Genomic DNA, 21782 nt, shown 5'->3' on the forward strand with positions numbered 1-21782 from the left:
GACAAAACAGTATGGAAGTTACTAATTATTTTAATTAGTAATTGGTTTATTAAAGATTAGATGATTAACATAATTTGTCACATGTACAGTTAGACGGATGTCCCTTTAGAACAGAGATAAGAAGGAATTTCTTTAGCCAGAGGGTGGTGGATTTGTGGAATTCACTGCCACAGATGGCTGTGGATCCCAAGTCATTGAGTATATTTAAAGTGGAGGTTAATAGGTTCTTAATTAATAAGGGTGTCAAAGGTTATGGAGAGAAGGTAGGAGAATGAGGTTAAGAAGGATAATAAATCAGCCTAAATGGAATGGCAGAGCAGACTCGTAGGCCAAATGGCATAATTCTGCTGCTATTTTCCATGTTCTTATGGTCTTACATGTAATTATGTAACCTAGCAATTATAGGCCTGTCAGTTTGATGTCAGTGGTGGGTAAATTAATGGAAAGTATTCTTAGAGATGGTATATATAATTATCTGGATAGACAGGGTCTGATTAGGAATAGTCAGCATGGAATTGTGCGTGGAAGGTCATGTTTGACAAATCTTATTGAATTTTTTGAAGAGGTTACGAGGAAAGTTGACGAGGGTAAGGCAGTGGATGTTGTCTATATGGACTTCAGTAAGGCCTTTGACAAGGTTCCGCATGGGAGGTTAGTTAGGAAGGTTCAATCGTTAGGTGTTAATATTGAAGTAGTAAAATGGATTCAACAGTGGCTGGATAGGAGATACCAGAGAGTAGTGGTGGATAACTGTTTGTCAGGTTGGAGGCTGGTGACTAGTGGTGTGCCTCAGGGATCTGTACTGGGTTCAATGTTGTTTGTCATATACATTAATGATCTGGATGATGGGGTGGTAAATTGGATTAGTAAGTATGCAGATAATACTAAGGTAGGTGGCGTTGTGGATAATGAAGTAGGTTTTCAAAGCTTGCAGAGAGATTTAGGCCAGTTAGAAGAGTGGACTGAACAATGGCAGATGGAGTTTAATGCTGATAAGTGTAAGGTGCTACATTTTGGTAGGAATAATCCAAATAGGACATACATGGTAAATGGTAGGGCATTGAAGAATGCAGTAGAACAGAGTGATCTAGGAATAATGGTGCATAGTTCCCTGAAGGTGGAATCTCATGTGGATAGGGTGGTGAAGAAAGCTTTTGGTATGTTGGCCTTTATAAATCAGAGCATTGAGTATAGGAGTTGGGATGTAATGTTAAAATTGTACAAGGCATTGGTAAGGCTGAATTTGGAGTATTGTGTACAGTTTTGGTCACCGAATTATAGGAAAGATATCAACAAAATAGAGAGAGTACAGAGAAGATTTACTAGAATGTTACCTGGGTTTCAGCACCTAAGTTACAGGGAAAGGCTGAACAAGTTAGGTATTTATTCTTTGGAGCGTAGAAGGTTGAGGGGGGACTTGATAGAGGAATTTAAAATAATGAGGGGGATAGATCGAGTTGACATGGATAGGCTTTTTCCATTGAGAGTAGGGGAGATTCAAACAAGAGGACATTATTTGAAAGTTAGGGGGCAAAAGTTTAAGGGTAACACGAGGGGGAATTTCTTTACTCAGAGAGTGGTAGCTGTGTAGAATGAGCTTCCAGTAGAAGTGGTAGAGGCAGGTTCGGTATTGTCATTTAAAGTAAAATTGGATAGGTATATGGACAGGAAAGGAATGGAGGGTTATGGGCTGAGTGCGGGCCAGTGGGACTAGGTGAGTGTAAGCGTCGGCATGGACTAGAAGGGCTGAGATGGCCTGTTTCCGTGCTGTAATTGTTATATGGTTATATGGTAAACATCACTTATGTCAAATCAAATCAGCAAGGGTTGTGCTGGGGCAGCACACAAATGTTGCTATGCTTCAAGCACCAACATAGCATGCTCACAGCTCATTAACCCTAAACTGTACATCTTTGGGATGTGGGAAGAAACCAGAGCACCCAGAGGAAACTCACGCAGTTGCAGAGAGAATGAATAAACTCCCGACAGACAGCGGCAGGAATCAATGATTACGGGTGCTGTAATGTGATTGCCCTAACTGCCACTCAAATCCTTTGTCATATATACAGTGACGAGCTCTTATTTCCAGACAAATTATTCCTTATGTAAGAACCTCAAGGCAGTAGAAAAGGAAACAAGAAGTGAATGCAGAATGTATAATGTTACAGTTTTGGAGAAAGCACAGTGAAAGTAGACAAATAAAGTGCTCAGGTCATTAAGAAGTAAGGTTTTTTTACACAGAAAGTGGTGGGTGCGTGGAAGACATTGCTGAGTGTGGTGGTAGAGGCAAATACATTAGGCACATGGATGATGGAAAATGGAGGGAAGGGCTAGATTAACCTCACATGGGTTATAAGGCTGACATAACATTGTGGGCCAAAGGGCTTGTAATGTGCTGTGGTGTTCCATGTTCTACGCGGTAGATTGAAGATCAAGAGTTTATCTTTGAATTGGTTTATTATTGTCACATGTGCCAAGGTAAATGCCATCCACGCAGATCATTTCATCACATCAGTACACTGAGGTTACAGAAAACAGCAGAATGAAGAATATAATCTTACGTTTACAGAGCAAGTGCAGTTCAGGCAGACAATAAGCTTCAAGACCATGACAAGCATAGACTGTGATGTTAAGGTTCCATCTTATCGGACTAGAGGATCACTCTTCTAACAGTTGGATAGAAGCTGTTCTTAAACCAGGGGTACATGCTGTTGAGATGATTAGAGTGGATGGGGTCTTTCATTACATTGGCTGCTTTACCGAGGCAGCAGGAACTGTATACAGTCAATGGACGGGAGGCTGGTTTTCCCAATGGAATGGGCTGTGTTCATAACCCTGTAGGTCCAGATCATTTTGTTCTTAAACAGTTCATTCATAGGACTTGGCACCACCATCAAGACTTCTCTGAGTTAAGCTTGAGAAGGTAGAAGTGAGATTGTTAAATTTTATTTAGAGATACAACACAGTAAGGCCATTCCAGCCCAACGAGCCCGTGTTACCCATTACACCCATCTGACCAACTAACCCACTAACCCACATGTCATTGGAATGCTGGAGGAATCTGGAGCACCCGACGGAAACACAAGGAGTCACGGGGAGGACACACAACTCCTTAAGACAGTGGTGGGAATTGAACCCGAGTTGCTGGTGCTGTAATAACATTAGGGTTTCATGAACTACGCAGTCTGTGTAGGGAAGGTGCTCCGTTGTTCCGGAGACAGGTTCAGGTTGTTGCTCTTCTCACAAGGAAGTAATAGATGATATTTGTATATAGTGTATCACCCAGTTCCACTGGGTTATATAGTGTATCGCCCACTTCCACTGGGTGATGCAGTGTATCGCCCACTTCCACTGGGTGATATAGTGTATCGCCCACTTCCACTGGGTGATGCAGTGTATCGCCCACTTCCACTGGGGGATACAGTGTATCGCCCACTTCCACTGTGTGATATAGTGTATCGCCCACTTCCACTGGGTGATACAGTGTATCGCCCACTTCCACTGGGGGATACAGTGTATCGCCCACTTCCACTGTGTGATATAGTGTATCGCCCACTTCCACTGGGTGATACAGTGTATCGCCCACTTCCACTGGGGGATACAGTGTATCGCCCACTTCCACTGGGTGATATAGTGTATCGCCCACTTCCACTGGGGGATACAGTGTATCGCCCACTTCCACTGGGTGATATAGTGTATCGCCCACTTCCACTGGGGGATACAGTGTATCGCCCACTTCCACTGGGTGATATAGTGTATTGCCCACATCCACTGGTGCACCGGGGATCTAACGTCCCACTGACCTGGGGAAAGTGCACGCACAATACATCGCCTCTCCTTTCCCGGTGTAGTGATCACCGCATGGTCACTGTCTGGCTTGCTAGGCAGGAGGTCACTGCAAATGGCCTCTCCTACACTACTGCATCCATACCAACACCTTCTCGTCAGTGCCCCCCGTTTCCACTGAGCTTGCTATGTCATGGCGCGACCGAGTGTCCGGCGGTATAACTGGGTGGGTAGGCTGGGCTTGTTAGCCTTGGTTGGCAGCCAACCTAAGAGAAGGGCAACTCTGACTCCAAACCCAGGCAGGCGGGGCTCGTCAGCCTTGTCAGGCCATCCATCTAGGAGAAGGACACTCCAATGTAACTCCTACGACCCGAGGACCTCGCCGTCACCGTCCCAGCTCGCTAGACTATGGCAGATGAACCCCGGGTGTAAAGGGTGGGGCCAGTACTGCGCACACTGCACTCCACCTGAAAAGCCATTGCGCAGGTCGAAGGATGCGCCCACGTCTAAGAAGCAGACATGGGCCACCCTCCTTCCTAAACCTTCGTTCGTGAAGCCAAGCCAACAACAATTTATGGATAAAAGAAAAATGGAAGGTTATGCAGGAGGAAAGCATTAGACTGCGATTGGTGGGCAAAAGTTCAGTGCATCATAGGCCAAAGCGCCTGCACTGTGCTGTATGAGAGGTACAATGGGTAATGTGAGTGTCATCACAGAGTGACAGATTCACAGAGCACTGCAGCGCAGAAACAAAGCCTGCGGCCCAGCTAGTCTGTGCCAAACCATTATTCTGCCTAGTCCCATTGACCCGTACCTGAATAATACCCCCACGCTCCTCCCCTCCGAGTACCTATCCAAACATCTCTTAAATGTTGCAAGCAAACCCACATCCACCACTTCCACTGGCAATTTGTTCCACACTCTCACCACCCTCTGAGTGAAAGAAATTCCCTCAGGTTCCTCTTCAATACTTCATCTTTTATCCTTAACCTATGGCCTCCAGTTCTAGTTTCACCCATCCTCAGTGGAAAAAAAGCCTACCTGCATTTACTCTGTCTGTACCTCTCATAATTTTCTATACCCTGATCAAATCTCCCCTCATCACTCCGGGGAATAAATTCCAATGGTATTAGGTTATGGTGTCTTTGACATCTTAAATATTCCTGCTGTGCACACCTAGAGATGGTCAGTTCATCAGAAACCCTCAGCTGTACGAACCCAACCTTTTCGACCTTTGCCTGCAGCTCAGTTCCTCAATCCTGACAACTTCCTTCCTTGTAAACTTTGCATCATTGGAGGGGAATTTAGATACATTCGATTTCCCAGCTGACCTTGCCCTGGAGGGTAGAAATTCCTCGAGATACACCGGGAGTGCTGAACCTGAGAGGCTGACCCACTGCTCCCTCCCAGGCTGATGCTGAGACTTTGTTGGGAGAAGCCACTTCTTAAAAGTTGATCAGGGTCAAAGTCAAAGTCGATTTGTTTTCAATGTATGAATGTGTCACCATATACTACCCTGAGACTCATTTTCTTGCAGGAACTTACAGGAAAATAAAGAATCAGAATGGAATTGATGAAAAATTATACATAAACATAAATAAAGACTGATAAACAACCAGTATGCAAAGGCAGAATTTGAGGTCAAGCTTTTTCTTTCAGGTGCAAATCTATCAGTTGGAGGAACACAAGATTGAGACTTGGAGAGGTGAGGAGGTTCCTGAGGGCCGAGCGCTGAATACTGTGTGTGTGAAGGTGTGTGTGTACACACCCATGTGTGGTATATGTGTGGATCTGCAATTGTATATGCATGAGTGAGCGCAAGAATCGCTGAGTGTGTGCGCGTGTTCGTTAGAGTCTGCATGTATGCAAGCATGCGTGAGTGTGTGCGCAAGTGTCTGTGAGTGCATGTGTGCATACGTGTGAACGTGGGTGTGTCAGTGCATGTTATTGTGTGTGTGTGTGTGTGTGCAAATGGGTATGTGTGCCTGCATGTGTATGCATGTGTGTGAATAAGCGTGCGCGCATAAATGTGTGTGGGTTTGTGTATGTCAGTATGTGAGTGTGTATATACACAAATGCTGGTTGGTGCCTGTGCTACATGTAAAAGGATGTGTGAGCAAGCTAGTCCATGTCAGAAGTGAGTGCACACGCATGTGAGTACATGCCTCTATGTTAAGCTTCAATGATTAATTCTGGTCCACGTTAATTTTTACCCAGCATTGCTTGTTTACCTATTCCTTGAATGTTTATTCCCCACCCTGCTGTCCAAGTCAGAACCCTTCCCTTACACTTAACCTCGACAATGTTGCAGTAAAGCTGTTGATGCTTGACTAATCACCATTGAGGAGTGGCTGCATTGTACACCTACCACGGTACCAGGGACTTCACAGGTCCCTCCAAATGGCCCCATATCTGACTGAGCTGTGGTCCATCATTGTGTTGATCTTTTTCGGGGGTGGGGGGGCAGAAGATTTGAAAGATAGAACCAAGGAGTACGAGTGCCTCGTTAGAATAAGGCTTAAATACATCCACACCAAATATCCTTGGCAGCCGTAACCTTGAGCAACATTACAACAAAGGGACGTCACAATGGAAATCTAATGTACCTGAAAATTAAAATCTCACCACCTCCAACAAAATTGCAAAATTCCATTTACCCCAACACCCACTGTTATCCAAGCAATGTGACTATGTAGCTCATCAGTCTCAAAGACAAAGTAGATATATGGTGATATAGTGTTAAAATCTAATCATAACTCAATAATCAAATTCAGTTTTATAAAACTATCTATTTTATTTAACATTCCCGCAGGTGAAAACAGAAATTTTAGAAATACTCAGCAGGTCAGGCAGCATCTGTGGAGAAGGACCCAAGGCCAACATTTCAAGTCAATGAGTCTAATTTCTCATTCCATTTCTTTTGTACTTTTGGAAGGACTTTCAAAGAGGAGGCATCTCCTATCTCCTTAGCCTATGGGATATGGATGTTTTTGACAAGGCCAAGTTTTTTTACACATTCCTAGTGAGAGGAACAATAGATGCAGAACTACAGTACAACATTAATCCCCTCAAACTTACTCTATCATTCATAAGACCACAAGACATAGGAGCAGAATTAGGCCATTCTGCCCATTGAGGCTGCTCCGACATCCTTCTATTCTCAGTCTATGCCCTCTGGTCCTAGACTGCCCCACTACTGGAAACATTCTCTCCATGTCCACTCTATCTAGGCCTTACAATATTCGATACATCATGACTGTACTGATTGTTGGTGTCAACTCTCAATGTATTTGATACATCACTGATGCACCATCAATAACTCTCTCTGAGACGTGAAGGCGAGATATCGGCTTTTATTGACTGGAAGAAAGAACAAACAGTAGTTGACCACCATACTACATCCTGGAGACTGAGGGCCGGGCTCAGGCCTCAATCGCCTTTATACCGGGGTCTGTGGGAGGAGCCACAGTCAGTGGGAGGGGCCACAGGAGCAGTCAGCAGGGGGCGTGTCCAGACAGGTATATGTAGTTCACCACAATCACCATCCTAGACCACTTGAGAGAGAGAACTTCACAGACACCCAGTTTTGAGAGAAGCAGTGCATCCTGTCTGAGTAACACACACAAAATGCTGGAGGAACTCAGAAGGTCAGGCAGCATCCATGAAGAGGAGTCAACGTTTTGGGCCGAGACGTTTCAACAGCATCCCACACTTCTTTGTCCTTTACTGCAATGCTGATTCCTTTGAAAAGAAAGGTTGAGCTGTCTTCTTGAATGGGGCTTGTACATAGAACATCGAACATTAGAACTGCTCAGGCCCTTTAACCACGATGGTGTATCGACATTTCAACTTACTCTAAGATCAGTCTAGCCTTCCCTCCTACCTAGCCCTCAGTTTCTCTTTTGGTCTTATAAATAGAACAAGAAAATGGAATGCATCAGAAATTATGGCTATTTGAAAAGACATGGATCATAAGTCATTGCGTTGAGTAAACGTCATGAACATTGCTTTTCTGTTCAGATGAAGCTGGTTCAGTTGAATGATTTCACTTTCCCCTTCTCTCTAGAGATTTATTTACAAGATTCCTTTAAGAAACTGGTCAGTATCTCACCGAATGACAGGTAAAATGATTATTCTGTGTGATTGGGATTGATTTTATTGTAGACAAATAGTGAATTCTGTAAACATTTCTCTCCATTCATTCTTAAACATAGATGTAACAAATGGGAAAAGGTTGGTGTTGATGTGAAGAGCCAAAGAAATTATTTTGATGGAGCATGATTTAATGATTCTGAGAGTGTCATGGGATGAAGATATCGCTCTGAGGGAGGAACATACACAAGATGTATGTTGGAGGAACTCAACCGACAGACAGGGAGGAACAAACAGTCGATGTTTTGGTTTGAGATCGGGGTCTCAGCCGGATCATCAACTCTTTATCCCTCTCCACAGATGCTGCCTGACCTGTTGAGTTCCTCCAGCATTTTTAAGTGTGACACTGAGGGAGCATTTTAGCAGCCTTTTTATTTGGGAGTATGGTTGTGAACCATCACCTTTTGAACCACAGCAGTCCTTGATGCAAAGATTCTCCCACATGATTGTAAGGGTGGGATTTCCAATGGGGATGAGGGACCAGTAATATATTTCATGACTTAAATTGACAATTTGGCTTATTATTGTCACACACACTGAGGCACAGTGAAGAAGATAATTTTGCATGCCATCCTTACAGAATTATTTTGTCCCAAAAGTACATTGAGGTAGTACAAGGGAAATCAGCAACAAAACGCAGAATAAAGTGTTACAGTTACAGAGAAAGTGCAGAGCAGGTAGCCAACAAGTAACAAGGCCATAACAAGGTAGATCATGAGCTGGGGAGTCCATCTCCTGCACTAGGGGAACATTCAATCAAGGGTGAAAGATCAACTTTATTCGCCATAAACATTTACATGCATTAGGAATTTTTTGTGGTCTGTTGGTCAGGGCACAGCATGCAACAAGAAACAGCATTCAACAATTATAAAGAATCATATAAAAATAATTAAATATAAATAAAAATGTTAATAAAGTTGGAGGTTAAAGGATGGATATGGAATAAAAGGTAGATGAATAGACTTAGACAGAAGCTGTCCTACATGCTTGGAGGATAATTTGGGAAGTGGTGGTATTCCGCTGCTCCCAAAGCCCTTGACTTGGCAGTTTTGGGAGGTGCAGTCAGAGCAGTTCTGGAGAATAATGACATCTTTCTGAAGGTCTGCACTGTACGCACATTGCAGTACTGAAGGTAGTGGACATTTAAGCAATGGGATTTGAGGATGTTTTATCAGGAAGAAACTGATACTGTAGGAAGATTGAGGGACAGAGCCTGGCTGGAGTCAGCATTGAAAGAAAAGGCTCTTAAAACCTCCACAAAACACACAAAATGCAGGAAGGACCCAGCAGGTTAGGCAGCATATGAGTAAACAAACAACGTTTCGGGCGGAGTCCCTTCATCAGGACTGAGAAGGAAGGAGGAAGAAGCGAGACATTTAAAACCTCATCAAGATATCAAAGCACCTTGTAGCCAAGCTAGTAATTCAGGTAGGCACCATGCAGGCAATGAGACATTCAATTCACACTCAGGTAAAGATGAATATTAAGATTAGCTTTATTTCTCAGACATACTTTGAAAACTACAGTGCATTATTTGTCAAATCAAATCAACGAGCTTTATGTTCAAAGCAGCCCTCTAGTGTCAACAGCACCTATAAACCATTCCCACAACTCACTGTCCTTAACCAGGATGTCTTTGGAATGTGGGAGGAAACTGGAGCACCTGGAGGACACCCACATGGTCATGGGGAGAGCGTACAAACTCCTTACAGACAGCAGTGAGAATCGATGCCCAATCTTTTGATGCTGGCACTGCAAAGCGTAGCATTAACCACTACTCTACAGTGCCACCTGCAATTCACAAGGCACATGGCACCCTGGTGAATTTCAGAACTGGCTTGCCCATAGAAGATGGAGAGTAATGGTGGAAGGCTGTTATTCCAGCTGGGAGTCAGTGAACAGTGATGTTCCAGAAGGACCACTGCCAACTGCTGGGACCTCTGTTGTGAGGGCCAAGCAGCATCTACGGAAAAGAGTACAGTTGACGTTTTGGGCCGAGACCCTTCATGAAGTCCTGATGAAGTCCTTCATGAAGCACAAAACACAGACTGTACTCATTACAGCAGGCCTGACCTGCCGAGATCCTCCAGCATTTTGTGTGTTGCTTGGATTTCCAGCATCTGCAGATCCTCTCTTGCTTGTGATTAGTCCACAGTTAGTGGCAAACCCATTAATAACACTGAAGTACAGAGAGATCTTGGGATCCAGGTTCATAATTCACTAAGAATGTCTATGCGAGTGAAAAGGGAGTAAGGAAGGTGTATTGTATAGAAAAACTTGCCTTCATTGGTCCGGATGTTGAATGTAAGAGTAAGGAAGTCATGTTGCAGTTCAGTCAGACCACACTTAGAGTATTGTGGCAGTCTGGACCCCCTATAATAGGAAGGATGTGGAGACTGTGAGAAGTTCACCAAGCTGCTGCCTGGATTAGAGGGGATGAGCTGTAAGGAAAGGCTGGACTGACCTGGGCTGGCCTCCCTGGAGCATCCGAGACTGATAGGAGACCCGATAGAGCATTTAAAATTACGAGGGGCATAGACAGGGTAGAAATGACAAACAACAGAGGACATGCTTTTAGATTCGGAGGAGGGAAGTTTGAAGATGATGTCAGGCACAGGTTGTTTTTATGCAGAGAGTGGTAGATGCCTGGAACCTAGGTGACCAGGAGTAGTAGTGGAAGTTGGTGACGTCTGATAGACACACGAATATGAATGGAATGGAGAGATACACAACACACAACAGAGGGACATTTAGCATAAATCGGCATCAAGTGGGCCATAAGAGATTCTGCAGATGCTGGAAATCTTGAGGAACACACAAAATGTTGAAGAAACGCAACAGGTCAGGCAGTATCTACCAAGGGTGATTAGCAGTCGACATTTGGATGAGACTGGAATGGAAGGGGGAAGGTGCCAGAATAAGAAGGTGGTGGGGTGGGGGTGAAGGAGTACCTGCTGATGGGTGATAGATGAGGGGGAAGGTGCGTGGATGGGGGAGAGAGGATAAAGTAGGAAACTGGGAGGGGATAGGTGGAAGGGGTAAAGGGCTGAAGAATAAGGAATCTGATAGGAGAGGAGAGTGGACCATGGGAGAAAGGGAAGGAGGAGGAGGGGAACCAAAGGGAGGTGATGGATAGGTGAGGAGAAGAGAAGAGGTAAAGGGGAGCCAGAATGGGGAATGGAAAAGAAAGAGAGGGGGATGGTGTGAGAAATAATCGGAAGAGAACAAAATCAATGTTTCTGCTGTCAGGGTAGAGGCTATGCAGATGGAATACGAAGTTTTGCTCCTGCACCTCGAGTGTGGCCTCCCCGTGGCAGTACTAGAGAACATGGGTTAATATGTCAGCCTGCGAATGGGAAGTCAAATTACAATAGGTAGGCAGTGGGAAATCACACCTTTCATGCCAGGTGGGGCAAAGGTGCTCACCAGCGGCTCTGATTTATGTTCTATGCAATGGGAATAGCTTAAATGGGCATCTTGTTTGGCATCAGCAGTCCAGCTAAAGGACCTGTTTCTGTGGTGGGGTGCATGTGATGGTCTGGGAGGGGGAGCATCTTTGGTGAAGGGGCTTGTCGTGCTCACTCACTTTGGTGAAGGGGCTTGTCGTGCTCACTCACTTTGGTCCCCAGCGGACACTCAGCTCCCACCTGTGGCTCCAAGTAGCTGTCGCATGTGACAGCAGCCGCCACACTGCTTTGACAAGCGAGGCTAACGAAGGTGAAGGTAGCCAGCAGGCCTCATACCCCAGTAAAACAGGGACATGCCAGTCCTAGCATATGAAGTCAGCTCCAGCAGACTGGGTAGATGAGATCCAACAGCCAGGAAGGTGATTATGCAATGCTCCATGGAAAGTGAAGGGCACGACAAGGCACAAAATAAGACATGGTCATCCACTGAAGCTAAGGAAGTCCCCAGTTTGTGATGAGTACTCGTAGCCCTGGACCCAGACTTCCAAGGTCAAGAGAGTGGAACTGTCTCAGTGCAGTGGCTTTTCGGCTTTTAAAATCCCTCCCGCACGGGTCTCCTGTCACTGTGGGATACAAAGGACAACCAAGATCTACTGGGTCCTGTTTCATTCCTCACTTGAGAATAAGCACTCCAGGGAGTGGAGTACTCTGCCCTATGGTCAGGAGGGGGATTCGAACCTGTGGACTCTGGCCTCAGAGGTGAGCGTGCAGCTACCTGACTGGTAACTGGTCTTGTGATGGGGTACTCCTGACAGAGCACCACAGTTAACTTATTTTTGTATTTGCACAATTTGTCTTCTTTTGCACGTTGGTTGTTTGTCAGTCTTTGTTTATGTGTAGCTTTCCATAAATGCTTTTGTATTTATTTTACTGTAAACGCCTGCAAGAAAATGAGTATCAAGGTAGTAGGTGGTAAAATATGTGTACATTGATAATAAATTTACCTTGAACTTGTGCACAGTACAGTCAGCGCAGCAGCACAGGGTTACCATAACTCTATCACAGCGCCAGCGACCCAGGTTCAATTCCGCTGCTGTCTGTAAGTAACTAGGATATCCTCCAAGTGACTGCATGATCCTGTTTCCCCCCAGACTCCAAAGACCTGCGGGATGGTCGGTAATTTAGTCACGCGGGTGTAATTGGGTGACGTGTGTTCACTGGGCCGGAAGGGCCTGTTACTATACTGTTTTTCTAAATAAAAATAGCAAACATGTTCTGAAAGGCCTGCTGTTTACTGCTCTCTGATCTGATTTTGTCGGCTTTGTCTTTATTCCCTATCTACAGTCTATTTGATGCCGTTTACTCTTTAATTAAGAATAAAATCCATCGGCTGCCAGTGATCGACCCTGTATCTGGCAACGTGCTTTATATCCTGACGCACAAACGCATCCTGAAGTACTTCCATCTTTTTGTGAGTCTCCTCCGCATTAATTTTAAAAGCAGATGTGTGCACCTTGTCTTGTTCGTTGCCTGGAGAAGCTGGGATTGCTCTTCTTAGATGTTTGATAAGCCAAACGGTTATGTTAAATTGTTCCAGTGTAGGTGGGCAGTGGGAGAACTGGAGGGTTCTTATTGAAAGGCCTAGAAAGAGTGTTCATGGGGAGTATGTTTCCTGAAGTGAGGGAGACTGGCACCAGAGGGCACATTCAACAATCAACAGTGGAGGAGAAACTGTCCTTGAGCCTGGTGATACGCACTTTCAAGAGTTTGTATCTTTTGCCTGATGAGAGAGAGGAGAAGAGAAAATGTCTGGACTGCGATGGGTCTTTGATTATGTTGGTTGCTTTACTGAAGTAGCAAGAAATGTAGACAGTCATGGTTGCTCTGAGAGCTAACATTGGCATGATGTGCTGAATAGCCTCCTCTGAGAGATGACAGAGAATATTAAGCATGAAGTTAAGTCAAGGTGTTCAGGATCATATCAAAAAGGCAAGGAAAAATGGTCACCGAAGGACCTCAGCGGGCCAGGCAGCATCTGTGAAAGCAGAGAGACGGTCGCTGTTTCCGGTCAAGACTCTGCATTAGATAAACATCAAGATACTCCTTTTTCCATCGTGCATGCTGCCTCACTTGCTAAGTTCCTGAAACAGATTGTTTGTTGCTCTAGATTCCAACATCTATTATCTCTTGCGTCTGCAAGAAAGAATCTAATTCCATTCTCAGGAACAATCACAAGATTAATAAAGATGTTAACACAAAAGTGATCTCATCCCTTTTAATAACGTTAGTAACCATGATTAGTTCAACCTGTTATCATCGGTACCATGACCAGCAGTCTACAAGGTGACTGACATCCTTGGTAAAACTGTGGATGCATTCCATTGGTTGAAGCCCATGGAATCTGTTGGTCATAGATGGCCAACCAGCCAATTGCTGACTAGTTCATGTTCTACCAACTGAGGATTTCTAAATAGTACAGTAGGAATGGACTCATGAATCCAGGGCTGGGGATAGTTCATGAGGAATTATTGGCCCCTATAAATGATCCATTTATCTGATCTACCTAGTTGGTTTAGAGGTGCCACAACAGAAACCTCTTAATCAACATCAGAAAGCCAAAGACTTGATTATTGACTACAGGAGGAAGAAGGTGGAGGTCCATGAGGTAGTCCTCATTAGGGAATTGGAGGTGGAGAGTGTTTATAGCTCCAAGATCTTTGGTGTTAACATTTCAAAGGAACTGTCCTGAGAGCCGGACGTAAGTGTCATCATAAAGAAGGCATGACAGCACTTCTTCTTTTTCAGAAGTTTGCATTGATTCAGCAAGTCACCAAAAACATTTGACAAATTTCTATAGATGCAGAATATCCGAAAAGCCCCAATGCCCAGGAATAGAAAAGTTATGATACTGGTAGATATAGCTCAGTCCATCACAGGCAAAGCCCTCCCCACCATTGAGCATATTTACATGGTGCGCTGACACAAGAAAACATCATCCATCATCAAGGACCCCATGCTCTTTTTTCACCACCACCATTGGGTAGAAAGTTTAGAAGTTCCACAGTACCAGATTCAGAAATAGTTATTGAAGCCATTAAGCCCCTGAACCAGTGTGGATGACTTCAATCACCATTACTCTGAACTGATTCTGCACCTACAGATTACTTTCAAGGACTCTTTACAGCTCATGTTCTCCTGTACCTATAAAGGGTACACTGAGTTTGTGATCTTCTGCTGCTGAAGTCTATCCACTTCAAGGTTCAATGTGTTGTGCATTCAGATATGGTTGTCTACGCACCACTGTTGTAACACATGATTATTTGAGTTACTGTCACCTACCTGTCTGCTTGAGCCAGACTGGACCCTCTCCTCTACCTCCCTCATTAACAAGGCATTTTTGCCTACAAATCTACCACTCACTTGATGTTTTTTCATTTTTCGCCTCATTCTTTGTAAACTCTAGAGACTGTTGTGTGTGAAAATCCCAGGAGGTCACCAGTTTCTGAGATATTCGAACCACCCCAACAATTACATTTCTTCCCCATTCTGATGTTTGGTCTGAACAACAATTGAACCTCTTGACCATGTCTGCAATCTTTTATTCATTGAGTTGCTGCCACATGATTGGCTGATTGGATATTTACATTAATGAGCAGGTGTACAGGTATAGCTAGTAAAGTGGCCACTGAGTGTATATGTACTTTGACTTTGACCTTGATCTCTCCATGTCTGCAATTACTCCTAGGTCTCAAAGCTCCCCAAGCCAAGTTTTATGAAGAAGACTCTTAGAGAGCTTGGGATCGGAACATATGAGAATGTGGCCCTGGTGGAAGAGACGTCAACAGTGTATGAAGCTCTTGGCATCTTTGTGTCAAGGAGGGTGTCTGCTCTGCCTGTTGTCAATAAGCTGGGTGAGTGAGACCATGGGAAAGTGCCAGTGGGATATGGAGAACTCATGGTTAGTTGAGCTGGCAGTTGTCAGTTAGCAGAAGGTGGAGAGAACTGCGGACTGCAATACCTCAAGGTAAAATTAAAGTTCAAAGTAGAACATAATATCAAAGCATGTACAGCATATGTCACTGTATACAACCTTGAGATTCATTTTCTCACAGGCATTTACAGGAAAATAAATAAATACAATAGAATTTGGGAACAGCTATACATAAACAAAGACTGACAACCAACCAATGTACAAATAAATAAAGAACATGAGTTGTATAGCCCTTGAAAGTGAGTCTGTAGATTGTGGAATAAGTTCACAGTTGTGGTGAGTGAAGTTATCCGCGTTAGTTCAGGAGGCTAATGGTTGAGGGGTGATAACTCGTCCTGAACCTGGTGGTGTGGGATCTAAGGTTCCTGTACCTCCTTCCTGATGGTAGCAGCATGGCCCTGATGGTAGTGATACTTGATGATGGATGCTGCCTTGTAAATGTGCTCAATGGTGGGTCTCAGAGCTTTGACAAACAAAGCTGTATCAACCACCTTCTGTATTCTTTTCAACCATTCAGGATACTTGCTACTGTCCATCTTGAAGTTTATCAAAGTTTTCGTTATCATTCCAAATCTACATAAAACTCTAAGAAAGTAAAGACCTTGTTGTGCCTTCTTCGTGACGGCATTTAACTGCTGGTCACAGCACGGGTCCTCTGATGTGATAGCGCCAAGGAATTTAAAGTTACTGACCCTCTCCAACTCTGATCCCAGAATAATGACTGGCTTGTGGACAACCCAGCTTCTTCTTCCTGTAGTCGATAGTCAGCTCTTTGGTTTTGATGACATTGAGTACAAGGTTGTTGTTGTGGCACCACTGAACTACATTTTTAATTTCCCTCCTATATGCTAATTCATCAGCAGCTTTGATCTGGTCAACTGAGGTGTAGCGAGCAAACATGAGCACAGTATTGGAGTTGTAGTTAGCAAACATACAATCATAAGTATAATGTGAATAGAGCAGGGGAGGTAAGCACACAGCCTTAGTGTATCTGTGCTGATGGAGATTGGGGAAAAGATGTTGCCAATCCATAATCCTGAACTATCATGGATAACTGCACTTATCTAGACTCTGAACCGACTCCACAACCTATAGACTCACTCGTAAGGACTCATGTTCCCAGTACCGATTTGTGTGTTTGTCTATTTGTTTATTTATTTGTCTATGCATAATTTGTCTTCCTTTGCACATTGAATGTTTGACAGCCTTTGTTTTTATAGGTTTTCATTGATTATATTGTATTTCTTTGTCCTACCATGAATACCTGCAAGAAAATGAATCTCAGGGTTTGTATATGGTGATATGTATGTAATCTGATAATAAATTTACTTTGAACTTTTGAACTTGTTATACTTTAGGAACATCCTGTGAGTTGGAAGTGCTGATTTAGGACACAGTCCTCCGAGTGGTGTTGTTGTCTCAACATCTGCGATCTTGTTCCATCCAATTTGGAACATAGAGCCAACATTTTGGGCCAAGTGCCTTCATCTGGACTCAAACAGAAGTGTCATCTCTTTAATTCCATCTGTAAATGCTGCCTAACCTGCTGAGTTTCTCCAACATTTTTTGTGGCTTATTCTGGATTTCCAGCATCTGCAGAATCTCTTGTGTTTATAACATAGATGTGTACTTGATGAGGTAGCATGGATATGGAGGGATGAAGGGCCTGTTTCTGTGCTGTCCTGCTGCAGGACTCTGACATGTCTGTTTTTCAGGTAAAGTGAACACCTATTTATTTACTTTTTGTTTCAATACAGGTAAAGTGGTGAATCTGTACTCAAGGTTCGACGCCATAGTAAGTACAGTATCTTGCAGATAAACCAGCAGAGCTGACACTCTGTGTGAAGAGTTTATGGAGAGGTTCAGTGTATTTGGCTGGCACCATTTCAGTGTACTGAATGGCAAGGTTCTGCATGCTATCCATACAGATCGTTTATTTACATCAGTGCACTGTGGTAGTACCACAATAACAGGAGCTGGACAATTTAAACAATGAGTGGATGATTGAAATAGGGACAGGAAAATTAAACCAGGGACTGGACAATTAAAACAAGGAGTGGACGATTTAAACAAGGAATAAATGATTGAAACAGGGACTGGACAATTAAAACAAGGAGTGGACAATTTAAACAAGGAATAAATGATTGAAACAGGGACTGGACAATTAAAACAAGGAGTGGACAATTTAAACAAGGAATAAACGATTGAAACAGGGACTGGACAATTAAAACAAGGAGTGGACGATTTAAACAAGGAATAGATGATTGAAACGGACTGGATGGTTGAAATGGGGGCAGGACAGTTGAAACGAGGGCAGGACGATTGAAACAGAGGCTAGATGGTTGAAACAGAGAATGGATAATTAATACAGGGACGGCATAATTTAAACAGTTCTAGTCTCACCCAACCTCAGTGGAAAATTCCTACTTGCATCACCCTGTCTATACACCTCAGAATTTTGTATACTGCTATCAAATCTCCCCTCAATCTTGAGTGGTAGAACAGAGGGATCTGGGAATACAAATTCATAATTTCCTGTAAGTGGCATCACAGGTAGGGTTGTAATGAAAGCTTTTGGCACGTTGGCCTTCATAGATCAACATACTGAGTCCAGGAGTTGGGATGTTATGTTAAAATTGTATAAGATGTTGGTGAGGCCTAATTTAGAGTATTGTGTCCAGTTTTGGTTACCTACTTGGAGGAAAGATGTAACTAAGATTGAAAGAGTGCAGAGAAAGTTTATTAGGATGTTTCTGGGACTTTAGGATCTGAGTTAGAATAGGATAGGACTTTATTCCTTATAGTGTAGAAGACTGAGGGGATCTATGACAGCAGTATGCAAAATTATGAGGGGTATGGACAGGATAAGTGCAAGGAGGCTTTTTCCATTGAGGTTGAGTGAGACTATTCATGGGTTATGGGTTAAGGGTGAAAGGTGAAATATTTAAGGGAGCATGAGGAGGAAGTTCTTCACTCAGAGGGTGGTGGGACATGGAATGAGCTGTGGTGCAAGTGGTGGATGCGGGGTCAATTTCAACATTCAAGAGAAGTTTGGATAGGGACATGGCAGGGAGGAGTATGGCGGGCTATGGTCCGGATGCAGGTCGGTGGAACTAGGTATATTAATGGTTTGGCACAGACTAGATGGGCTGAAGGATCTGTTTCTGTGCTATAGCGTTATATGACATTAGGATAATTAAAACAGCGACTGGACGGTTGAAACAGAGACCGGGTCAGTACAATATGCTTGGTTCTAGATGCAAAGCATCAATACTCCATGCCCTCTACCACACTCTGGCCTGATGCCCTGGGGAACCTGAGGGGCAATATCGTCACTCAGAGTGTGGAGCGAGCTGTCATTGAAACATTTAGACAGGTACAAGGGCTGCCCCGAGCGTATCCTCGGGTGTGTTGGTTGTTAATGCAAACAACACCTTTCCCTGGATGTTTAGATGTACATTTGATAAATAAGTGGATCTGAATCCAAATCCAGATCTGGATCTCAGTGGGAGGGGTATGGAGGTTTAAGGTCCAGGCGCAGGTCAATGGGACTAGGCAGAATAACCAATTGGCACAAACTAGAAGGGTGAAAGGCCTGTTCTATGCTGTAATGCTCTCTGACTCTTACCCATTGGCTGGAATTCAGACTTTGACTCAATGCTTTATTTATAGTTGCTATCAGAAATATTGCGATTCGTAACAGTAAGGTGATGGGGATCATTCAGAGACACCATATGACCATAAGACAAAGGGGCAGAATTAGGCCATTCAGCCCATCAGGTCTGCTCCGCCATTGCATTATGGCTAAATTATTATCCCTTTCAACTCCATTTCCCTGCCTTCTCCCCATAACCCTGACACCCTTACTAATCAAGAAACTATCAACAACAGGGCTTATGTGATAATGGGTTGAGGCAAGGTAGGTTACCTGTGTAGAATACAGACAGAAAGAATGTGTGTGAGGCTGGTTTTCTGAGCTTGGTGTCAGATGTGGGAGGTCCTGGAGACTCCCAGCCTCTTGGAAGGCCGCATCTGTGCCAAGTGCGTCAAGCTGCATCTCCTTAGGGAACATCATAAAGGACTCCTCCCATCCTGCGCACGGACTGTTTGATCTGCTTCCGTCTGGTAGGTGCTTCAGATCCCTCCAGACTAAGACTAATAGGCACTGGAGAAGTTTTTTCCCTACTGCGGTCACTTTGCTGAACAGTTAACTGCCGGTTAACTGTCGGCTAACTATTACTTGGATTGCACTACCTGTATGTATAATCTATATTTTCATTTATATTTATCATTATTATTGTTATGAGCAGAGAGACAACATCTGCTGGAAGTAAATTCCTTGTATGTGCATAGGTACTTGGCGATTAAAGTCTGATTCTGATGTTAGGGAACTGGAGATGAAGCTCGATGAACTTCTTCTGATCAGGGAGAGTGAATAGGTGACAGTCAGGAGACCGAAGGGCAAGAGTCAGATGCTAGAGAATACCCCAGTGGTTGTCCCCCTTAACAATAAGTTCTCCTGCTTGAGTACTGTTAGGGAGATGGCCTACCTGGGGGAAGAAACAGTGGCCGCGCCTCTGGCACAGAGTCCGGCCCTGTGGCTCAGAAGGGTTGGAAAAGGAAAAGGATGGCAGCAGTGATAGGGGACCCTATAGTTAGGGGGTCAGACAAGTGATTCTGTGGACTCAGGAAAGAAACATGGGTGGTAGTTTGCCTCCCAGGTGCCAGGGTCCGAGAAAGCTTGGAGACATTGTGAGAGGGAGGATAGGCAGGTGATAGAGAAGGGATGCACTCAGACCGATGGTTTGAGATGTGTCTATTTTAATGCAAGGGGTATTATGAACAAAGCGGATGAGCTTAGAGCGTGGATCAGTACTTGGAGCTATGATGTGGTGGCCATTACAGAGACTTGGATGGCTTAGGGATAGAAATGGTTACTTCGAGTGCCAGGCTTTAGATGTTTCAGAAAGGCCAGGGAGGGAGGCAAAGGAGGTGGGGGCGTGGCATTGTTGATCAGAGATAGTGTCACGGCTGCAGAAAAGGAGGACGTCATGGAGGGATTGTCTATGGAGTCTCTGTGGGTAGAAGTTAGGAACAGGAAGGGGTCAATAACTCTACTGAGTGTTTTTTATAGACCACCCAATAGTAACAGGGACATCGAGGAGCAGATAGGGAGACAGATTCTGGAAAGGTGTAATAATAACAGGGTTGTTATGATGGGAGATTTTAATTTCCCAAATATCGATTGGCATCTCCCTAGAGAAAGGGGTTTAGATGGGGTGGAGTTTGTTAGGTGTGTTCAGGAAGGTTTCTTGACACAATATGTAGATAAGCCTACAAGAGGAGAGGCTGTACTTGATCTGTATTGGGAAATGAACCTGGTCAGGTGTCAGATCTCTCAGTGGGAGAGCATTTTGGAAATAGCGATCATAATTCTATCTGCTTTAACATAGCATTGGAGAGGGATAGGAACAGACAAGTTAGGAAAGCGTTTAATTGGAGTAAGGGGAATTATGAGGCTATCAGGCAGGAACATGGAAGCATAAATTGGGAACAGATGTTCTCAGGCAAATGTATGGAAAAAATGTGGCAAATGTTCAGGGAATATTTGCAAGGAGTTCTGCATAGGTACGTTTCAATGAGACAGGGAAAGGATGGTAGGGTACAGGAACAGTGGTGTATAAAGGCTGTTGTAAATCTAGTCAAGAAAAAAAGAACTTACAAAAGGTTCAAAAAACTAGGTAATGATAGAGATCTAGAAGGCTAGCAGGAAGGAGCTTAAGAATGAAATTAGGAGAGCCAGAAGGGGCCATGAGAAGGCTTTGACAGACAGGATTAAGGAAAACCCCAAGGCATTCTACTAGTATGTGAAGATCAAGACGATAAAATGTGACAGAATAGGACCAATCAAGTGTGACAGTGGAAAAGTGTGTATGGAACCGGAGGAGACAGCAGAGGTACTTAATGAATACTTTGCTTCAGTATTCACTGCGGAAAAGGATCTTGGCAACTGTAGGGATGACTTACAATGGACTGAAAAGCTTGAGCATGTAGATGTTAAGGAAAAGAATGTGCTGGAGTATCATTTTGGATAAGTCACTGGGACAAGACGAGATGAACCCAGGCTACTGTGGGAGGTGAGGAAGGAGATTGCTGAACCTCTGGCAATGATCGTTGCATCATCAATGAGGATGGGAGAGGTTCCAGAGGATTGGAGGGTTGTGGATGTATTTTCCCTTATTCAAGAAAGGGAGTAGAGATAGCCCAGGAAATTATAGACCAGTGAGTCTTACTTCAGTGGTTGGTAAGTTGATGGAGAAGATCCTGAGAGGAAGGATTTATGAACATTTGGAGAGGCATAATATGATTAGGAATAGTCAGTATGGCTTTGTCAAAGGCAGGTCGTGCCTTACGAGCCTGATTAAAGTTTTTGAGGATCTGACTAA

The 21782-nt window shown here is 44.0% G+C and overlaps 1 protein-coding gene across 4 annotated transcripts in view; it reads left to right on the forward strand.

Annotated features, from left to right (window-relative positions):
* Window positions 1-21782, forward strand: part of LOC140728049 (5'-AMP-activated protein kinase subunit gamma-1-like) — a 60103-nt gene that overhangs the window by 24030 nt on the left and 14291 nt on the right. For 2 of the 4 annotated variants that reach the window (XM_073046182.1, XM_073046184.1), the window contains 5 exons: window positions 5446-5491; window positions 7853-7907; window positions 12690-12816; window positions 15091-15256; window positions 17094-17131. In XM_073046182.1, coding sequence (XP_072902283.1) covers window positions 5446-5491; window positions 7853-7907; window positions 12690-12816; window positions 15091-15256; window positions 17094-17131 — 432 coding nt within the window. The remainder of the gene's footprint in view (window positions 1-5445; window positions 5492-7852; window positions 7908-12689; window positions 12817-15090; window positions 15257-17093; window positions 17132-21782) is intronic. The other 2 variants (XM_073046181.1, XM_073046183.1) reach the window with 1 other exon arrangement.

The sequence above is a fragment of the Hemitrygon akajei genome, chromosome 5 (genome assembly GCF_048418815.1).
Source record: "Hemitrygon akajei chromosome 5, sHemAka1.3, whole genome shotgun sequence".
Classification (NCBI taxonomy): domain Eukaryota; kingdom Metazoa; phylum Chordata; class Chondrichthyes; order Myliobatiformes; family Dasyatidae; genus Hemitrygon; species Hemitrygon akajei.